General features: G+C 42.8%; 2 protein-coding genes across 2 annotated transcripts; both read left to right on the top strand.

Moving 5' to 3' along the window:
* The first annotated feature begins 5,501 nt into the window (after positions 1–5,501).
* On the top strand, positions 5,502–9,992 carry calm2a (calmodulin 2a (phosphorylase kinase, delta)). The gene is made up of 6 exons (XM_073481789.1): positions 5,502–5,612; positions 6,635–6,665; positions 8,026–8,169; positions 8,263–8,369; positions 8,449–8,584; positions 8,704–9,992. The coding sequence occupies exons 1-6, from the start codon at positions 5,610–5,612 to the stop codon at positions 8,730–8,732; spliced, it is 450 nt and encodes a 149-aa protein (XP_073337890.1). The 5' UTR covers positions 5,502–5,609; the 3' UTR covers positions 8,733–9,992.
* Positions 9,993–12,004: 2,012 nt separating this feature from the next.
* On the top strand, positions 12,005–19,169 carry stpg4 (sperm-tail PG-rich repeat containing 4). Its single transcript, XM_073482437.1, has 7 exons — positions 12,005–12,034; positions 12,206–12,262; positions 12,765–13,019; positions 14,826–14,890; positions 15,182–15,227; positions 18,533–18,637; positions 19,062–19,169. The coding sequence occupies exons 1-7, from the start codon at positions 12,005–12,007 to the stop codon at positions 19,167–19,169; spliced, it is 666 nt and encodes a 221-aa protein (XP_073338538.1).
* The last annotated feature ends 3,810 nt before the right edge of the window (positions 19,170–22,979 follow it).

Here is a 22,979-nt window from a genome sequence, read left to right as displayed (position 1 = left end):
GTGCCACTTTAGCAACACTGTGCTGTGGTGATGTTGTTTCAAGAACAAAGCCACTCTGATGTTGGTGATACGTCACTTTACCAGTGGGCGATTGGGATTGTGGTTTATGGTTTAACTTTATATTGGTCAACAGTATCAAGTGTCCTTGAGGAAAGTCTTTATCAACTCTGGGGATTTTCTCTACGCCTCACCCTGACCTCACAACTCCCATTGGAGGGAAAAAATGGATGTCACATTTACCTCCTGCAAGCTCATACATGTCAAGCTGAAGCTGCCGATAGTTCATAGTCCTTTGCAAGGACTCTATCTTTAACAGTGATCATGCCCAAAGAACCATTTTCAGCTGTTATTCTGTGGGCAGAAGGTAAAAGCCTTGCACACTCTGAAATCAAGGACACCACTACATCTACTACAGTATTGTAATAGTTTTTTTCCATTGACATTGAGTGAGTGAGTTATTAAACAAAGATTATTCTAATCGTGGTGGAGGAAGTACACCACCCTCTTACTCAAGTAAAGGTAACAATCACACAGTGTAAAAATACTCCATTATGAGTAAAAGTCATACATTCTGAATTTGATCTACACATAAGCAAATGTATATTAGCATTATTAGCTAAAGATTCTTTAGTTACATTTATATCAACTCACAACAAGCGACTAAAATATGATTTGACAATTTTATTACTGGATTGCTTCAGTGGAAACATTATTTTATCATGCTCCAGACATTTAAATGGAAAACAATCTGTACTTTTTAATAAAAAGAAAGCACTGTTTAGAAAGGAGTTGCGGATGGACGGAAGCGGTGACACAGACGTGCCATGGGAATGCATCGATGCTATTGGATCACTGATCACTGAATCGATCCGGAACGATGTATCATTACACCCCTATTAGTTTCTGGGTCTTGGGCATACAATGAAGGAGGTCAAACCACATTGTTTTGTCCTGGGACCCCCTAAAATAAGTTCACCCAACAAGCTGTTGGGTATACCATGTGTTTTGCTCATCTTTTTTGCACCTGCAATAGATAAATGTGATGGAGAAGAAGTATAAAGTAGCAAAAACAGACAAACACAAGTAAAACACAAGTATTTTAAAACTGTACTTAAGTACTTGACTAAATGTACTCAGAGTAATTAGCATTCCTTTTACCACATCATTACAGTTCTAGTGTTTTACTGCTCCCTGCAGTTTCTCCTCCAGCCACCAGGTGTCATAGCTGAGTCTTCCATGCAAGTCAGATCAATCCCATTTGTTTATGAGGAAGGTTTAAGCAGAAACGCAGCACTCTCACAGCCCCAAATGCACACACAGTCACACACACACACACACACACACACACACACACACACACACACACACACACACACATATACACACACACACTATGACAGATGACTAGACACCTGCTCTGCAGCCTTCATCTGGACGTGGCCACAGCATGCGGTGGAGCTTGATGCCCCCTGCAGAATGAGATCATCTGAAGGGGGGCGCAGAGTGAGGCAGCCCTGCAGGTCCCTGCCACTGCAGAGACAGACCTGGCCTATGCTACAGCCAGGGTCAAGGACGGGGCGCTGCTAAAACACTCTGCCCCGTCACTTCCTTATTGTGGTTGCGCACTTAAGTACTCGTGCACACACAACTACCTCTGCATAACCTCTGCAGTGCCTCTCCATTCCACCGGTTTCACTTTCTACAGGATTGATTGAAAGAGTAGACTGAGATTGAGCCACAGCACTACATACAGGATTTGTAGAGGAAATTTCTGGAAAGAATAAAAAAAAAATCCACAACGAGTAGAGTTCCCTGACACCTGTTATAGACAAAGACACAGCTAACAGTGAACAGCAGCCGCCGAGGATGAAATCACCTTGGCGAGCGAGCTTTGTAGTGCCACACTTCGGGAAGGTTCCAAGTAGCACTGTTTCATGTGCTGCTGAAGTCTGCAGTGTTTGAACTCCAGCTCCACACTGACTGCAGCAGACAACCTGGAGGCAAGCCAGTGAGCGAAAGCGGGAGGCAGGGAGAGTGACAGAGTTAGACAGAGTCAGAGAACGGGAGAGAGAAAGAGAGACAGAGAGAGGACAGGAGGGAAATGAGAAGTGAGAGAGTGAAGATCAACAGCAGGGATTCTATTTGACAGCCAGTAAGTGGTTTTGTCCCTCAGATCCCTTCAAATAAAACAACTGACATGTGCAGGTTTGGAGACGCTTGATGATCTAGGGCCAGGCCCAACAAACAGAAGCACGTTAGGGGGATAGAGACCTAAGTGCATGCTTAACACTATATCCATTTCATCACAACATGATTGAAATAGGCAGGGAATAGCAGGCCCGACCAAATCCTCTTATCCGATTTGAGGCCATTAATCATTTCTGCCTCATGATGTAATTTTGGGAAACATGTCATTTCTCAGTAACAGGTAGGCCAGAATGTCGATGGGATTGGCTCATGTGCAGCTAGCCTCTTGTTGGACCTTATACGGCTAATGCCCTTATTGCATGGCTGTAAAACCATTCATGCTTACTAGGAGTGGTTTGCCGTAGGCCGTCAACTTTCCGATTGTCTGGGCCACAACCTTTGGCCGGCGTATGCTGGGAAACATTTCAGCTCATCAGAAATTCTTCTCAGATGTGGCCGAAATTGCCTGGAGGTCATAAAAAATACATGCGCACTGCCCTGTGTATTTACTATCAGTGCATGTGTACAGAAGCATCTCCACGGAGGCATATAGGATTATCTCACACACACACACACACACATATGGATGCTCACGCAAAAGCAAACAGATGCAGACAGACATGCATGCTCAAACAATGTAAAGGTCTTTTCACCAATAGTTGCTTGACATCCATGACACACAAACAACTGCCATTCTCTCCCATGAAAGGTGATCCGCTCCCTTGGCATGGAACCAGCAGGTGCATTACAAAGCCTCATTCATTAATAATGGTGTCCGCGTCTTTCTGTTACACAGGTAAACATCTTCTCATATTTGTCACCATCCCTCAAAGTCCTCACATGACGCAAAGCTACACATTATTAGCATTTGACATGAAAGCTGCTTTTTTTTCAGAGCGTGATTGTGCGAGAACACCCCGCCGCACCGTGCTTCCACATTCTGTATCTCACGTGCCGTGTGCCAACCCGACCCCATTGCCAAAAATTGAACTGACCCACATGGTAGGTTCTTCTGCAAAGGGAACAATGCTAACTGCTATCAGCAGGAGTGATGTTACAGGCCATAGGGAGGTGACATTAATGAAGACGGAGGGGCGCCTTCAGCCCTGCCTCTGCTGAACTAAAGTGACCTTTGACCCCCTGTGGTATAGAAATGAAAGCTGCCGTTTTATAAAAATGTTCCGGGTTGGGCTGTGTCCGATAAGGAGTCATTATGTGAGGCGGTTACATATTCACAGAGCTGATAAGAGCAGGTGAAACATAATAGGACTGGCAGTGGTTTGAGCATCGTGCGTATGTGCTTGGGTCAATCTTAGTATATAATAATACAACAGAGTTAACATAACACCCAACATCCATAATGCAAAATCAACACTGTAACACATACTGTATTGTTCTCCATGAGTTAGGCCCTCTTTGGCTTCCATCATGGAGATTGGTTTCAGGTTTTATAGACCATTAAGTCATGTCTCCTGGGTTCCAATATTCCCCATCCATATTAACTTCCAACCTAAAATCACCTTTGACCTGGAGCAGGTCCTCAGAGACGTGGGGATCATTGAAGGGCATGTCATCAACCACCCAAACAGCTGAATCTGCAGTTTGGATAAAGTGCGGCTATATAAATTGGGCAGGAGGGCAAAGTGGAGCGCTATTCTGATTTTGAAATATTTATGACCCAACGGTAAACCATTGTCTCATTGTCTAAATAACAGCTTTATTGGAGCTAGTCACCATGGATGTTCCATAATACTGGCTGAACGGTATGAAAACCAGTCGGTTAAGTTTGTGGCGCACATATTAGTATTTTCAAAGAGGTAAAAGGCAAATCCATACACCTCCACATACAGTCATTCACACATGCTCCAGCTTATCTAGTTCTTGTGACAGGCCTTTGTGCCGTCACCTTTGGAATTACATAATCTGCACAGTGACAAAAACCCTGTCGCAGAAAAACAGATTTAAATGAAAAGAATCCAATGTGCTCCAGATTAGGTAGGTTGGGAAAAAGCCTGGCTGACTCTAAAGCTGCTCAGCAGATCACATGGCAGAGGCAGCATCACCTCTGCAAACAGTGCAGATGGAAGTGGGAACCACTTTGGATCCTCATTTCTTACATCTACATGTGAGATATTGGGCTTTGCACAATCCCTGCTCTCTACTTATGGTGTGACATCCGTGTCTAATAATAAGAGAGGCAGCAAGAATTGGGAGGAAGGGGGGGCTGTTATGGGACATGGAGATTCTAGTACATTCTCTGACTGATTCTTCAAATCCTGCTCCTTGCACGTCCCCTGTCCACCCTCCTCCACAGCATCTCCCATGGGATCAGGCCAGAGACAGGTGGCCACTGGGAGACAGGAGAGCAGTCAGGCATAAGCAATCAGGCTATCAGATACTCCCATCCACACCAGCAGCACAATTAGACCTGAGAATCCACAGTCATCTGACAGCGACGCCTGCCACAGACCCAGTCACACATCTAAGTGCGCACACAAAACACAGCCACACACATGCACAAACTAATACCTATTACAAAACTATTACACCCAAACACTTCAGCCCCTACACTGCATCTCATTATGCATAAAATTGCTGTTATGAAGACTTGCACAGCAGACAGGAGCAACTTTACTCAAGAGCCACGCTGAACTCTACGACAGCCTGTGGTAACCTTGTGACAGCAATTTTTAGAGAAGCATGAGTATTAATATGCTAATGACAACCCAAGTAATGGAATCAGAAATGAGAGAAAAGCTGCAGCAACAGGAAATACAGAAACACGTGTAAGCAAAAACTGGGTCAGTGATACTCCAGTTACGAGTCAGAAACTGTGCTCCTGGTAGCTAATTACTTATCAAAACCATCTTATTGGGTCTCCCTAAAGATGATGCCCATATGTATATACACTATGCAACAAGCTTGTCTGCTCTGCCTGTGGCACTGACTGGGATGTCTATAGACAAGATGCAGCGGCAGCGCAGACCATGGGAGTGACGCATTGCAGGTACAAACACACCAATCAGAGAGCGCGATTTCTTTCAGCTACGTCTTGTGCCCCATCACAGAGTAGCAGAAAGTATTCATACGCCGTTATATAGACCATCACATATGCGCAATATAATTTATAATATCGATATTAAAATCTCCACGACAGACACACGCGGGTAAAACAGACGTTTCTTGATTTTCCCCGCGTAGTTAATCATTCATACAAAGGCGTTTTAGTTGAATTCAGTAACTGAGGAAAAGGGAAGTTGGCGGATTGATATTAAAAAGAGGAGGGGTTTAGGATACCCGTTAAAGGCGAGTCCAGTTGCCTCTGTGTCAGTGTGTTCATAGAGACTCAGTCCGCCGAGGCTTCGCGTCGCACTGGTTTGTTACGGATTTTCTCTTGAACCAGCCGCTACATCCACATCCAAATGGTAAGGAAAACGGGACTTTAACATCGCTCTCTCTCGGACTCGGTCGGCAGTGGCTCCGCAGTTCACATTTCTTTCAAAATGTGCGAAATTGATATCGATAAAATCGTAACGTCACTCGTGTGGCTAAGCTGCAGCCAGCGTTGACGGTGTGCTCTTACAGCCGCAGTGCTCGCCGAATAAATGACAGCTCGCTGGTCGCTAGGTAATGCTAGTTGTTAGACAAAGCTAGCGGTAGCTAAACCTCCGTTAGTCTGAATAAATGCAGTATCACTCGTGTGACTAGCAGCGCAGCGTTAGTTAAGGTTACACCTGAGAAAGTTTACCGTCGCCGGTTTCCTGGATAATGTTGCTCTTATTGCAAGCCCAGCTGCATTCAGCTAGCTAATGTCGGGCTTCGCTAAACTGTGATGACGGCCGAACATGTTGTGAAATTATTTTACCCCGTAGTGATGGGCGCAGGTTGAGAGGTCACGTTAATGATGAAGGTAAAAGTAACGACTGCTGTATCAGACAGCTATTCTCCTTAAAGTGTGCCACGCTAGAGTTTGTCTAATGTCTGTAATGTGAAGTGTGAGCCGGCACTTCACGGAAGCTAGCTAACTTGAGCGCCGTCCTAGCTAACATTTACCGCCAAATTGTAAGTCATTCATTGTCTGTAGCAAAGTTGGCGTCATCGAAAATTCAAATGGAGGTAGATCTGACATTTGATGGGCACGTTCAGTCTGATTATTTCCGCATTGTGCTTTCTCCCAAGTTCAGTAAAAAGATTATCACAGCAGCACGAAAACGTCTCTGTTTTGTGTAACAGCACAGCGGCTGTCATCGTTATCGTAACCTCCACAGTAATTGGCAGCTGTAGGAAAATGTGTTTGCAGCATTTTATATAAATGGGCGGCCCTCCCTTGAGTTTCCCCCATTTCAGTATTCAGGTGTCTGTTAACGTTGATCCAATATGAAAACGCTAATTTCAGACAGTTTGGTCTTTGGCGTGCTAGTAATTGCTTCATCTTTTTATTTTTCAGGCTGATCAACTTACAGAAGAGCAGATTGCTGGTAAGACATCGCTGCATTGATCTACTTCTTTCCTCCTATCCTTCAAAGTGACCTGCGTTATGGATCCTGGCATCTCTTGCAGTGGATTTATACTTTTGCCTTTTAAGGCATTCCTCAGGGCAGCCTACAGGTCATAAAACAGGAATGAATGAAACTGCTGTTGCCGGCTGGCTCTGGAGTGCAGAAGGACTCCCTCATGGAAAACTTTGCATTTTCATGGTTGCCATGTAATAAATGATGTAATCTGGAAGGGCTGTGTGTTCTGCTGAGGTGTTGGCAATCACCTTTTACATGATGTGTCCTTTGACCTGGGTGTGTTCTCATCAGATGAAATGCTTAAAGAACAATTGCAGTACTAACTTGGGCTTAGTATACTGGTATTTCAAGATGAGACTTGGATGTTAATCTAAATCATGAAGGAGTGTCTCAAGGCGTTACTGCCAATGTGTTCCCAGGGACGCTTGCTGTAACGTATGCAGTCCATGGCTAAAATGTGTACTTCTGTGGTGGTTTCCCTGAGAATAGCTTCAGCTTCTGTTCACTTGATTAGGTCTCAGGTTTTACAGTATACTGATTGGACCCTTGCTGCTTTTAATGTTTTTCAGTTAATGCAAACAGAAAGACGTGACCATGCACCAGTGTGTTCTGTTGCTTGGGGAAATCAACAGTAATTTGAAGTGCTGTAAGCGACTGCAGTGATGTGTGGTTTCAATAGCCTGTACTGGAGGAGTTGGATCCCCCCAAACATTTCCTGCAGTGGATGCAGACGGCAGGCCTTTCCTCATAACAAAAAGGGTGTTGCCCTGTGTGTCTGACCCGGCAAATGGTAGGGCAGGTTGTAGTTTTTATGACTCTGACAAGCTGCTCTATGCCACTACACATTGCCCATTGGCCTCATCACACTTGATGAGTGTGTCATCGTTCCACATCCCTCACAGCTCCACCGAACCACGCAGGCTGTCATTTGCTGTTGATGTAGGCTGACTGCCCTGCTGCTTGGTCTCGTGGTAGTTGTCCTTGTTTAGCCAAAAACGACTGCAGTTGGAACTCAAAACAGAAGGGCTCACCAGTGTGCTCTAGCTAGTTTATAACTGAAACATGAGTGATGTAATGCCCTTTAAGTCTTGAGCTAATTCAGGGTTTGGGTCAATGTGATTGGCAGACTGAAGGATAGGATGAGTTTGCAATGCCAGGTGGGCTGAAAGCATTTACATGGACTTAGATTTTTCTTATTTAGCCCTCTGGTGTTTTTAAAACCACAGGCATATGGTCTTGCTAGTTTTGTTGTGAATATCTAGTTATAGGCGTGACATCTCTGCCTTACTAAAGAAGCTTGCCCACTTTTTTTTCCTGCAACCAGAATTCAAGGAGGCATTTTCGCTCTTTGACAAGGATGGAGATGGCACCATCACCACCAAAGAGCTGGGCACAGTCATGCGCTCTCTGGGCCAGAACCCCACAGAGGCGGAGCTGCAGGACATGATCAATGAAGTGGATGCTGATGGTGAGAACTCAATCTGGCTTTTAAACCTGCTAACCACACATTCTGTTAATGTGCTGGCTTGAAATCCTTCATCCATGTCTGTTTTGTCTTCAGGAAATGGAACGATAGACTTCCCAGAGTTCCTGACCATGATGGCCAGGAAGATGAAGGACACAGACAGTGAGGAGGAGATCAGAGAAGCATTCCGTGTCTTTGACAAGGTAAATGCTGTCTGCACTCCCACAAGCACACGCATGCATGTCCAGCAATCAGTTTACTGACTGATTGTAATTTTTTCAGGATGGCAATGGATACATCAGTGCTGCTGAGCTGCGCCATGTGATGACAAACCTTGGGGAGAAGCTGACTGATGAGGAAGTGGACGAAATGATCAGAGAAGCAGACATTGATGGAGATGGACAGGTCAACTATGAAGGTTGGTAGACATTATATTTTACTTTTTTTGAAAATTAATTTTATTAAGTTGCTTGGGTCATTCATCGTACACTGAGTCACAAGATCTTTTTTTTTTCCTCCCCCCTCTCTTCACTGCAGAGTTCGTACAAATGATGACGGCGAAGTGAAGGCCTTGTACAGATTTCGTATATAAATAATTTGCCTTTTTTTCTTTGTGTAATTTATCTGTAAAATCTTAATAGCCCCCCTTCGTCCCTGCCCCTTCTGCTGTCCAAAGGAACTGCATGTAAACTGCATAGGCTCTTGTCCCCATGTCCCTTTCTTTTGCTGTCATGGTGTTTTGGAGTGACGGAATGGTCATACAACCAGATGCCTGTGGAGGCCCCTGGGAGCCGAAGAACTTCGAGTCTTCCCGTCTTGTGTGCTCGGGGCCCCTCCGCGCATGGCGACATTGGAAACCTGTCAGCTGGTTGTCACTTGGCAACACTGTTGGCATGGAAACAATGTAGAGGAGTTTAAACTCTGCATGGACTACGGACAAAGTATATATGGAAATCTCTCAGCATTGCACTACTGCAAAAAAATGACACGGGTGTATCTCCTAGGTACTCGTACAAACTCTTTTTGTATCTGCTGTTCTATATACCAGAAAACGACTAATCTTACCATGCTTTTTAATGTTTTACTCACTACTTTTACTTTTCTTTCTTTTCTTTTTATTTTTTTTAAATGACCTCTGGTCATGCCTCAAATAATCCATTCCAAGTTGTATATTTTTGTTTTCCAATAAAATTTACAATCTACCCGGATTTGAAAATTGTCTTGTTTTCTCAGTTATAATGGATTTAATGGATCCTTGAGTTTGTATACCCTGTAATAATTCCCATTTTGTATTGAGGACAGGATGCTCCGTTTTTGATAGGCTCTTTTTTTTCTTGTTAGAATACATATGAAATGTTTACCATTTTAAATTTAAAGTGTCCCCTGTTAATTCCCAAAAGCACTGAGGAGCATCAGCCAATGCCTCTTAATGTTCAGATAAGCTCAGATCAAATCTGTATTGTCATTAAAATAAAAGCACCGAGTGGGATCAAAGGCTTCTATTTTGAAGTGCACACAATGGTACTCAACATTGGATTAGCCTTGTACTGTCCAGCTCCCCTACTGACTACATAGGCCATGTGTTGTCTGCTACTGTTGGCACAGCACCATGTAGAAGCTGCCTCATGTCTTATTTGGCATTTGCCCCCAATGACGAGGTGCAGGTGATTGAGCGTACATCAGAAACCATGGTGTAAATAGAGGTGTACCTGTTTGTTTGGTTTTTTTGTTAATTTCTGATTATTGAGTTTGTTACAGTAGCTTGCAGAGATACTAAGTTTGTTATTTTGATGAATGACTAAATAAAGCTCTATTGTGGACCTCTGCTCTGCCTCCTGTGTGAATTTTATGCTGGTTGCTTTTAGTTTGCCATTGATCCTATACAGTGGTTTAACCAGCACTTATTAATGCTAAAGTAGAAAATATTTTGTTTCATAAAGGTATGTGAGGATTTTGAAGGTCCTTGGGGAACAGTAAGGGCTGCAGTTGTTTGTAGCTTGGCCAGTCATGCATGTGATCCAGTGGTCCCTGTAGACACACATTGAAACATTTAGAGCATTACATAATGCACTGAGGTGACAACTCTCACACCAAAACAGACTTATCTAAAGAGGTAATTTACTTAAAGTACCCTGATTTGATTTTCCTTAATCTTGTGTGTGTGTGTGTGTAGCTAAAAATGAACAGACTATCCCTTTCAGAATCCGCACAGGAACAATTTCAGTTCCAAGACATTGAACCGAAAGGAACACCACGACCCACATCGACTTCAGCTGTGAATTGATGACACAAGTGGCTCTCATCTTGTCAAAACCAATTATCACAAGACTTAAAAAAACTCACAGTCGAAGTGTCATCACAGTCTACTTATAAAAAGCTGTTAATTACACAACATGTAACACTAGTCTCAGCCCTCCTCTGCATCCATGCATTGTCCAAAACAAAGACTGTATCATCAGGTACCATGATGAAAAGTACAGAACGACCTAAGACAGCATCTCCTGTGTGTTTTGTGTCTCTGTGTGTCTCCTCAAGTACTTTCAGGTCACACGAGACTTCCTTGAAGAGCAGTGTAAACATGAATTCTTGGCTCCTTCGAACCATGTGTTTCATGTAGCCTAGCAACGAGGCCGAATGTTGTGCTTTTGCTCCCAGAGCGAGATTTTCACTTCAGGTGATGGGTGTTTAGTTCTGCCCTACTGAGAGAGGGAGTGTGCCTGACATCACACTCCAGCCTAGTTGTGCTACAAGAGGTAAGATACTTCAAACTTCATGCATAAAGAACAGAGTTAGTGAGAAAGGGATTTGTCAGGGTGAGCTGCCTCTTTTCAAGGAACCCCTTCTTCCTAAACACACACGACTACTGTACACTCATGTCTACATTTTTGAGATACTTTTACTTTACTTGAGTATTTCCATTTTCTTCTGCTCTATACTTCCACTCCACTACATTTAGAGGCAAATATATGTAAATTTTAACTCCACTACATTTATTTGATAACTTTAGTTACTAATTACTTCGCAGATTGCATGCTGCATCAAACCCAAAACCATTAGCCAGGCCGTTAATCACTCTACTAATAGTATACAGCACATATGTGTAATTTACTTTTACTTGTACTTTAAGTACATTAATTGCCAAAAATTACTTTTGATACTTAAGCATATTTAAGACTTTTACTTAGGTACTCTTCATATGGGTGACTTTCACTAGTATGAGTACTTTTTACAACACTGGACAAGAATCTTAAATTTTATTATCTATTATTTTTTTATGTTCTATTATTTTACTAACATCAGAGGAGAGGATAAGTTACATAATAGAAGTAATCCTCATTTTACTGAACCCCAGGTGGTACTCAGACCCTATTTTGGAAACCAGGGCTTAAAAACAGCCTCGCCCCTTCCAGACGTTCAGAAGAATGAGACATGAAATCCTGTTTTTTCTTGTACTGGAGTGCAATTTGCACTGTAATGGCATTTTTTGATCTGTATATTCTGATCAATCTCACAGTATCCCTCCAAATATCACATGATGGTGGATGATGATATTGAGGACTAAGCGACTGACTGCAGCACACACAGTATGTACCTTGGTCCTGGCTTGCCATTGTGTCTTAGTCTCAGTCAAACTGGTTGGTGAGTCTAAATTTAGCCCTCCACCAGGCCAGCTTGTTGAAAAATTGATCGATAGTGGAGTCGCTGCTATAGTAACAGTCGCAGTTTTAATGGTGGTCAGGTGTCACTGGATCCCCAGTCAAGCAGGGAGTGGACGACAATGAGTACAGTGCAGTATACTGCACCATGGAAAAACAAAGTCGTCTCTACAGTCGGTGACATGTCCAGGGGTGGTAATAGAACAGATAAGGTAAGGCTCTTTACAGCCCTCATAACTCAGTGTGGTTAATGAGGACACACTGATCTGGTAAATCACGGGATGATACATGTGGAGATGCATCAACACATTGTTGGCATAGCAAAGTCATCACGGCAGAAATAATCTAGTGCGTCTTGGCTTCTATCCTGTTCTTATCTTCAGGGTGATGACAAGGTGGACCTGTGTGGCCGGGGGAGCTGGTGGCTGGGAACACTGAAAGTAGGTGTCATACTGCAGTATGCTTTCAAAGCCTGTCTGAAGAGCAGAGGCTGTAAGATCGGCTTCTGTGCCGGCCCGAACACTTGCCACTGGGTTGTCAATTAAACGTGGCTCATGTGTAGATAAAGGAGATTTTCAGTTAATGGCTTTTATTTCAAAGCACTATCCCATTGTCTGTGTCCATAGTGTGCTGTCTGCCAGAAATACATTCATACACTTACACCACAGTGAGTCCAGTCCCTAAGTGCCTTACAGTGCATTCATGGAAATAATGCATCAAACTAATTAATTATCAGTTTATCTTAATGTGATCCCAGCTCTCAGGCTCAAATGTTAATTAGCTGCCTTCTTCTTTCTATGAAGGTATCCTATATGAACAATGGAGGCGGCTTTACATTAACCATTGTAAATGAACAGCACACGTAACTTGAACTGTAATATTCTGAGCTCTGTCCAGTCCAGTAATGGCTACAGCATGCTAACAATACCTATCTTCTTCCAGGACACACCCGTCCCTGGTCTCTATCATGTCCGGGACTTCATCGAAGAGGCTGAACTGAACCCAGTGAGGAAGACCTATGGGTTCAAAGGTGTGGGCAGAAAACCCAACACTCTGGGTGTACGTAAGGGGGATTTGCTTCTACCCGGGGCTTACAACTACACTGACTCCATCCAGGAAGTCCTGATGCACCCGGCGTCCTACTCTTTCAAAAATTGTCCACGGCCCGACATCGTCACCCTGGGTATCAGGGACAAGGTGGGATTCGGACATCACTTTTACCGATCCTGTGTCCTATTTTTCCTTTCTGAGAGTTAGTTAAGATATAGTTCTACCAGTGGTTCCTTTTTCTGTTCCTCTTGCACATGAATGAGGAAGTACATTGACGTGATACATGCCAGTGATTTGGTGCTATTTCACTGAGAGACGGTGGTGGTAACGTGCCAGGAAATGTAACTATGAGCCTACAGGTAAAGAGGAAGAGGACGAATAGCTAGCAAGAATGGATGAAAACAATGCTGGTTTTCAAATATTCAAAGATTAAACTTTACAATTTTTTACATTTTTTAAATTTGTTCTCAAGGATACAAGTGAAATAAGAAACACTGAGTCTAAACTTTTTTTGTTAATGAGAGAAGAATGGAGCTGAAGCTGAGGTCATTAGCTTAGCTTAGGATAACGACCAGAAATAGGCTAAAGCAGCTAGCTTGGCTCTCTCCCAAGAAGAAAATATACCTACGAAAAACTCCAAATTCATTTACACAATGTATCTTGATCTTTTAAATTGTATGTAATGAGGCATCTTCTTGGATTTTTTTATTATAATTTTTTTGCCCTTTGTATGACTTTATTGATAGGACAGCTTCAGAGAGATGACAGGAAACAGGGTGAGAGAGAGGGGGTGACATGCAGCAAAGTGCCCAGGCTGGACTTGAACCTCGGGCCGCTGCAGCGAGGGCAAAGCCTCTGCACATGGGACACCTGCTCTACCAACTGAGCTAATGGGCACCCCATCTTCTTGGATTCTTGTTGGAGTGTGGCATTTTTCTGTCTCAAACCGACCGACTCTGAGGTATCCATGAACTACTTGTCATCACCGTGATGTGCATAGAGACGCTTTGCAAAAGTACTGGGTGTTTCATGCTGAGGCTTTTTCTTGGCGACACAAGTTTGTCCATCTGCCCAGTACTTCTGTGCAGTGTCTCTTTGGCTACAAGCAAGACGGTACCAAAACTGGCAACCCAACTGTGACGACAAGATTTAGGAAAGCTGCCCAGCTGTTATTCGCCAAGAAATAGTTACACCACGGAAGTCCTCCATAAACCACTAATCTCTGTTTTGACATGGGTGAAGCCAGGGGTTGTTGAAGTCTGGCACTGTGCTGTTTCCACCTGCTTTCAGTCTGTATGCTAAGCTAGGCTAATCACCTCCTGGATCTTGCTCCATGCTTCATGTACAGTATATGTATATATATATATATATATATATATATATATATATATATGTATATATATATATATATATATATATACATATATATATATATATATATATACATACATATACATATATATATATATACATATATATATATATATTAACTAACATACAGAATGGAGAAATCCTACAATGTAATAAAACTAAAGGTGATAACATCCATGATGTAATGCTGCAACTTAAAGGGTCAAAAATGGAGTCTGCGATGTAGTAACCAGTCAATAATGTAATATTATTAGTTTATATTAGGCGTGAACTGTCATTAACTCATAGCTCTCTATACCAACTAGACTCAGGTGTGTATTTCTTAAGAAGTATCTATAAATGTTTCTGTTTTGATGAGTGAATTTGGCTGCGGCATCGATACATCATCACAGTACTTTGCTTCAAAATACAGTAGGTGCTCCTCAAAATGTGCCTGCAGCAGACTAACTGAAGCAAAACAGACGACGTGTTAGAAACAGAAGCCAGCTGTTGGCGATGTGACACAGTAGACAAAAAAGCAACCTCATGGTGATACTGTCATATATATTTAAACACTTTTTTTATCTTTATTCCCTTTGCCAGCATATAAACACTTCACCGTGCGACTACAATGTGACAGCAAAACCAGTGGAGAAGATTCCCTGCAAGTAAGCACTCGACAAACAGCCTCTCTTTAGCTCTCAGATCACAGAAGAGCAGACAACCCATGAATCATCCCTTGATCGCTGAATCCTTCCTCCTCACATAACTTCTCCTTCCCTCTCTCATCTCCTAGCAGCATAAAAGATGGAGGAGCAATCACCAGCCTGCTCTCTCATTTTCTTTGCCTGTGATTATGCACGTCCTTATCCCTTTCTTCCCTCACTGTTCTCCTCTCTTTTCTTTTTTTATCTTTGGACAGCCAACCACCCCCCCTCTCTTCTCTCCTCTTCTTCCAGGCATGTGATGTTTCGGTCAACCGTGCAGCGGATCACCTTTCCACCTGTAAGTATCCAGTCACCAAGACGAGTTATTAGGACCATTCAGTCTTTCCATTGCCCACAAAAAGGCTTCATTACAATACACTTTCAATAGGTTTTGGTTACAAGCTATGACCTGATGTGTATCTGGTATGTGCTGTACAGGAGCTAGTTATGACAACCACAAGGGTCAAAGAAAACCGATCCCACAGGGTGTCTGATTGTATCATTTGCCCCATTTTAGGGCCCGTTATGGCACTGCACTAGCTGACCAGTCAGCTTTGGTTCATATTGCAGCCTTAGCCGCGTGTCCATGCTGGTAGCTGATGGATATTTGAGCCGTGCTGGCAGCTGCTGAGTGTTGACAGAGAAGGAAAGGCGCTAAGAAATCCCGAGGGTGTTATTACTGCAGAGTTGGGAGCAGTTTTCTGGCGTTAGTGGTGTCACAGCGACTCTAAGACAAGTTTATTGTCAAAGGTTAAGCACATATACAAATCCCGCAGTGAAGTCAACTGAAAGCGCAGATCATTGAGACGACTGACCTGACAGAACTGGACAGACATTAGGGGATCAAAATTGGAGCGTCTTAATGGTTTACACTGGGAACTCTTCCAGTGGGGTCCATCCTGAGACAGGAAACAATAACTTCAGTTATCTCTGAGCCTCGCCTCCAAGCCCAAAATATAATGAAAAAGATTTCCACACATCCAAAGAAAAACCTCCAGTGAGCTGAAGATGTTTGGGAACACAACAAAAAAGATACATTCTCTTTTTTCTGATTTGACTTAATTTCCCCATCCTCGGGCCACTGTGTGTCCTAGATTTACATGTTGTGCTTTTTCGCAATATCGACTGCACGTGCTGCTCGGAAGGAACACATCCTCCCTTGAGATTCAAACCTGTTTGAATTAAAATCATAATCCAAGACATGTTCATACGAATAAATGTCCTTCTCTCTACTGCTGTAGCACATACGTGAGTCAACCTTCCACTACTGCATGAAAACTTGCCGATATAAACAACTGCTGTCTGGTACTTTCTACTTGCCACAATGTCAGACTTCGTTCCCTGACTTTTCACTTAGTGCTACTTGTAAGTCAATGTTTTCACTTCACATGAACTGGCCCAACATTTTGCAGAGATGTTCATGGTACCCAGAGGATGAACCCCAAAGGTTTTGGTGTTCCCTTGACTTTTACACTACCAACACCATGAGGTTGTCATTTGTGTTTTTCAGTAAAATATCTGAACAATTATTGGATCAGTTGCCATTAAATATATTAGAGATATTCATAGTCCCCACAGGATAGCATACCTCGAATGATCCCCCAACTGGGATTAATTGTTTTCAGCTCAAAAATAAATGTCTGATACTAGTTTAGTACTAATAAGCAATTGTTAGCATGCTAAAAAGCTGGTAATAATTGGGAAGAAAAACAAACAAACAAGTTTTCCAATACATTTAAAAGTCTTGGATTCACTAATCAAAAACAGGTCAAAGTTTTGAAGTTTCACAGACATCCACAGCATGTGCCAGTTACCTTGCCACACAGGAGAACGCACTGTGCCACAGTAGGAAAGTAGGCCAGGTGCTCTGGCTCAAGCACTCTCACACACACACGTGTGAGAGAGTTTCACTACTGTCCATTGGCTCCCGTGAAATACACCTGCATTAGCACCTCTGGGAGCATCAGGCAAGCGCGCAGGGCCCAGCAGGCTAGTTGCTGAGGATCAAGTTAACTGGCAACTGAGATCAAATGGCATGTAATGGTAGCAGCCACCCCGCCAAGGAGCAGAGGAGAGGAAAAGACACCTTCCTGTCTCCTTCTGTCAGAATCAGAGAGCAGCTGAAAATGAAAGGCTGGTCCTGTGTTCAGGGACAGGGAGGCAGTTTTATGTCTGAGGAGGAGGGTGGTGGTGGGGGGTGATGCTATTTCTGCATGGCACGCCGCTGGTGATGACCAGTATGTGTGTTAGTGGGTAAGAGGGAAGGAGAAGTGAAAGGCAAGGAGAGAGAGAGAGGGGAGAGAGAGACACTTACTTTTGACAGAGACAAACCCTAAACACAGATCACATAGGTGAAAAAACTACAACACAACCAGAGGCCAGCACAGGTCATAAAGACAAGAGTCAAATGATGTCATAGGTCTTAAAAATATGAGTATGGGACCCTAAAATACATCTGGTGTATATGGTTGGTGCATGCTTCAGATGACTTGAACACAGTATGGTATAACAATAGGTTTCCATTGTGTTATAGGTCCCAAGGGAGAAAAAATTCATCTCACGCATGGCTGTAAAATGTTAGAGGTCATGATGAACAGTAGGTCATGCTTACACCATCAAGTTTGACTGGACACATGTCGTTTGTACTCTGTCAGCTAGTTTTATTTTGATGCTTAAGAACGTTTGAACTCCGGTGACACCATAAAAATGAATGTCAGTGTTCTCTTCTGAAAGTCTAGTCTTGAAGTTAATGGGTTTTTTGCTTAAATGTCTCAAATAAGGTCTTTGGTTAACACTTTTTGTTTTCACGTTTTGTTCTACGACATAAAATGCGTCAGTAACAAGCTAGAGCTACACGCTACGAGATAATGTTGAAAAAACAAATGGAGGGAAAAACCAAGGTACTCTAAGGTGTTCAGATGGCAAAATACAGAACATAACACTTCTTCTACAAGTTTCTGACCTGATCAAAGTAAAGAAACCACAATGGTAATTCAGCTAATGATGCTATGCTATCCTTGGCTTGCAAGATATTAAGGGTGAAACGACAGGACTACAATCTTGATGGTTTTAACCTGCTGTGCTACCAAACCAAATCCAATTCAAGGAAGCTAATGCTGAAAAAAAAAAAACCCAAACATGTTAATTGCGCTCACCTGACAACAGTGCAACAAAGAAAACAGTTTCTCTAGGTTACCTGAGAAAAGGGAAGAACGTGTGTTATTACACACTAATGGGTTCAAGCTTGGCTTGTTCTGCAACATATTGAGGTTGAGGTGTTGCATGCTTAGCAAAAGTTTAATCCATGTGGTTTTAAATTGCTGGGTTAACAAACCTCTGTCCAATAAACAAACGACGTGCTACGAACTAATTCTAATTGACGTTTTTGATAAAGATAATATTGGTACAAAGTCAATTGAGGAAAAAAAAACAAGCTACATGAGTTCAGATGACAAAATACTAAGAAAACATTTCATCCATTGATAATAAACCCTGTGTGCTCACGTGCTAATGATTACATGGACGCCGTGGTCTACAGCTTGATCACAAGCCACCCGATCAATGCATCAAATCTATGATAGCTTTTATCTCTGACCACCTCAGAAGGAGGGACCTGCTCCGTGCCACTATAATCCACGGACCAGACCAGTGAGAGGCATCACTTCCTGCTTCAAATCCACATTGCCGCGGCTCCACTGTGAGCACTCAGTGAGTCCACTTCCTCCCATCGAACTACATTTCCTCTTTAGGCTGCACACAGGCCATCTGGGATCAGACCCAACACTGTATTATTACCACTAGTGGTTTCCTTTTTACAGTGGTATATCCTCTCAGCTGCATTGTGACATTGGGATTCTCGATAAGTGAGTTAAAACACAATGTAGTAATGTTTTGATTTAATTTCAGTAATGATCTTATCGTTGTTTTGATGGAAATTCATGCAAGTCAAAGAGATAAGTCATGATTTGGATAACTGGAACATACCATTCCATGGAACATTACACCATTACATAACAGGATGCAGTAAAGAAAACATACGTCATTTAGATAAAAAGCAACAACATGTTTTTCTGTGTCTGCTCTGTCTGAACCTTCTGTGTGTGTGTGTTTGTACTGTCTGTGTATTCCACAGAAAACCCCAGGACCCGGCGCCTACGAACCTTGCTGGAAGTTGGGTGACCATCTCGACACAGAGGCCATAGACCCATCATTTAGCCTCTTCTTCCGCAACACTGTCTAGTGTGAAATTTATTCTCCGCAATGGCTTGATGCCACGACCTCATCCATTTCTCCTCATCCTGTCAGTTTAGAGATCTCGCATGACTCGACCTTATTTAAGAAATAAAAGTCAAGTAATGAATGTTCAAGAGAAATAAAAATCCCTGTCTCTTATTACTTGGACCAGTGTTTATCTGCATGTCAGTGAAGCATTTTGCGGTCTGCCAACGACATAATAAGCTACATCGTTGTGCTCAAATCGCTTTAGTGACGCCGGCCAGGGAAGCAGAATGATCTTATCTGCAACAAAGGGTACTTCATTCCACTTAACTACATGTTCCCGGTATTGCTCTCTCCCTCCATCTCTCCTCTCCCCTGCCCTCGCTCCTCTTTCCCTCTCTGTCAGCAGTCAGGCTGCTTTGCCTTCCTACTATCTCTGCCCTGCGATGCACTCGGGAGGAGGAATGCTGCTCAGCCATGCGTCACATGCACATAGCTTAGTGTGGCATGCTGCACCCTCAGATAACACATTCAGTATTAGGGGCCAAGGCAGTGGCACACAATAAAACAGCTATTCTTATCGCTACCTACTCTGCATACTCTTTCTTCCGACGAACCGAACAGACACGGTCAATAATGTTGGGGCACAGAAAACAGCAGTGATAAGAATCGTCTCTGTGTTCAACATAATGGTGGTGTACATAACAGCGCAACAGGGGACAGAAATAAGAACCAACACACTGGGGATTTGTTATTAATGTGATCCTGGAATGTGTTTTTAATCATTATTTACTCAGAGAAGGGTTTTGCTGAGCATGCATGCACTCTGTCAGAACTGCTTCATATTCATGGTCAGATACAATCGTGCCGAGCGGCAGAATTTAGTGTAACGGCCAGTCAACAGTTGTTGAGGCAGCGCAGAGTTATATTCATCTGTTCTGCCCACCCAGATTCTGTTATTAGATCCAAGGATGAGAATCTGAACCGTGATAATCAAAGCCCACTTTCTTAAGCTTTATTTTAGTCTTGTATCGGTTTTAGAGGATGAATAATCACGCATAGGAACAAATATCAGGAAAGGAGTTGTCATAATGCCATTAGCAAACAATAATATAGCTGTGTCACTGACTCATCTGTGACATGTTTACCGTTAACAAACATGGCTCCACTTTCCTCTTCTTCTTTGGTGGATGTGCATTAAAGATGTACTAATCAACAGATCACATTAGTGTGTGGGAATTGAGAGATGTGAGTTTCTCCAGTACATTTGATTTTTTTGTATTTCTGCCTGCAACTTTAAAGTCTCTGTTAGATCTCACTGCTTTCATCAGCCTTGTTTCAAGCTGGGTTTTTTTTTCTCTAGCTCTAATTAAACCCACTTCATGCTACCTGCCCTGCACCAAACAGCAGACAGACAAAGTAAGTGGCTAGCTTGCAACACAGTGAAAGGGCCAGGCATTTTCTTTCACATATGGAGCTTTACTCTGTCACATGTTAGGTCACTCACACCTTATGAGAGCCGCTAACTGTTGCTGTTACTTGTTCCAGTCTAAAATTAGTAAATTAGTTGATTAAGTTGGAAAATTGGTTAATGGACTGATTTATTTTCGAATGTCCTCTGACAGAAGTGGTGCCAAGTGTCACGGAAAACCACTTTTCAACAACAACAGGCAGATTGTGCTCCTTTGTAAATGTCAATGCTGAGTTAGTTTATAAATGTTATAATAGGGTTGATCTGGAAACTGTACAGTCTTTGTTGAGCTAACAGTTACTGCTCCATGCTCTCTGTCACCAGTCTTGGTAGCCTAAGTATCATATTTGTTCCGCTGCTAATGTGTTTTGACACTGTTGTGTTCTGGATAGGCTAATGTGCCGTTTTAGGACTACTCAGGGAAATGTGCAGTGTTTCCAGGGATGTGCTCTGTGTTAAGTTTTCCTCGGCCCACTCTGGTCATATATTAGTCTCATCGCCTGCTGTATCAGCTGTATTGTCTCCCAGATCCACCTGTTGTGTTCTGTTAACTACTGTGTGTGTCTCCCTCCCCTCTGTGCATATGTGCATGTGAGGAGTGTGACAGGGAATGTACAATACCTGGGGTTTGTAGCAGACGGGTGTGTCCAACAACACGAATGAATTGAAAGATAAGATTCAAATTCTAAGTATTGTCTGATCTCAGCAGCAGCGGCTGTCCAAGTTTTTTGTTCTCAGTGTTTATTTTTTGCATGTAAAAAAAGGAGCCAGTGCCACATCTGATGTTAACCGATAGTAGCCTAATGCATTGTATTTTTAGCTGCTATCCTATTGTATTATGCTATCTATGAACTTTATAGATTACACAAATGTTCCTGTCACATTGTGGTAGTAAAATATCACAGGGTTGTCATGTAGTCCTCATAAAACCAATAATAGTTTTATGTAGTTATAAATCTAGTAAAACTATATATATAGTTTATGGTTTCATTTCATAGTTCTTGGCTCCAGGCAAAGTAAGGAGGGCCCTTAAATAGAAAATCTTCTATTAGGCCTCCCTGTCATTTAGAGACAGGCCTGGCAGCATGCTCATCATGTTAAACTGGCCAGTTCTGCAGCTCTGTATTCCTCCTCTGTCTGAAACGCTGTTTTAGCTCCTGTCTCTTTAAGGCCCCCCCCCCCCCAGAATACCCAGCCTGCTCTGATTGGTCACTTCACACATGTCTGACCCAGCACCTCTAACAACAACAGAGCAGCTGTGCTAAATCAATTCTTACATGCCAAACTTGCCACTAGGCATACATTTCTACAAATGGTGACATAGAGTGATGTCACAAAGTCACAGAATTAAAGATGAGGCATTTCAGGAGCAGGGGGATGGTAGCTTCTGTTGGTTTCAAGACATGCTCAAGAACCTATTTGAAACCCTGAGGGAAAGATAAACAATGAAAAAATGTATAACAGGTTTCCTTTAACTTTCTTATATGAAAAAAGTTAAGTTTAAAGCTTTTTCTACACTCTAGCTTAAAGCCCAACACAACAGTGGATGTAGTGTTCAACACACACAGTGAAGAGGAGACATGTGGAGCCATATTCGCCCTAGGAAACACATCTGAGAGATCACTAAAATAACTTTGACGATGCAACCTGCTGCTTGACAACAGGTACCATTTTTACCGTAAAATGTGAGTTGGGGAAACCATGTGACAGCATCATTAAGTTACCTGTTACTGTATATGTGGGCTTCGTGTATTCTAGCTTTTGCAAAGAGTTTTTTGTATCCACAAATCATCTCAAACCCCCTCCACTATCGGCTCATGCATCTTGTAGGGACTGTTCTTGTCTCTTGCTCAAAAGCACTTCAGGAAGGAGAACACCGACATAAAACATGGGCGAGATTAACAGATAATTTCAAAAACAATTTGAAACTTGTGAGGGACTGTACATAATGAGGCGTCGGACTGGCTCCTTAACATGTATTGACATCAGTCAAGCGTTCTGTTTGGGGCAACAGTCAGGCGGGCCGTGCTGAACGTTATCACGGCACATCTACTTTGCCGACTTTAATCTCGACCACTCTGTTTTCCTTCGGTTGCAGACACTTGAGAGCTTGAAGTGTTTCAAGAGCTGGGCTCTTATTCCCCCTGTCATTATTCTGGAGACAAAGGAGCGCACACTTCCACCCGGAGAGGAAGACAATCTTATTAACATGGGGCTTTGCATGCAGCCTCTGGAGGGTCGGGCATGTGTATCCTTTGCTTGTGAGGAGGACACAGTGAATGAGAGAGATGTGAATGTGTGTGATGAGCAGCCATTCTGCCTGTGGTCAAGGCATCGAGCCCCCAGTAATCTCTGACTCTC

The sequence above is a fragment of the Pagrus major genome, chromosome 15 (genome assembly GCF_040436345.1).
Source record: "Pagrus major chromosome 15, Pma_NU_1.0".
Classification (NCBI taxonomy): Eukaryota; Metazoa; Chordata; class Actinopteri; order Spariformes; family Sparidae; genus Pagrus; species Pagrus major.
This window is presented reverse-complemented; position numbering and strand designations above follow the sequence as displayed.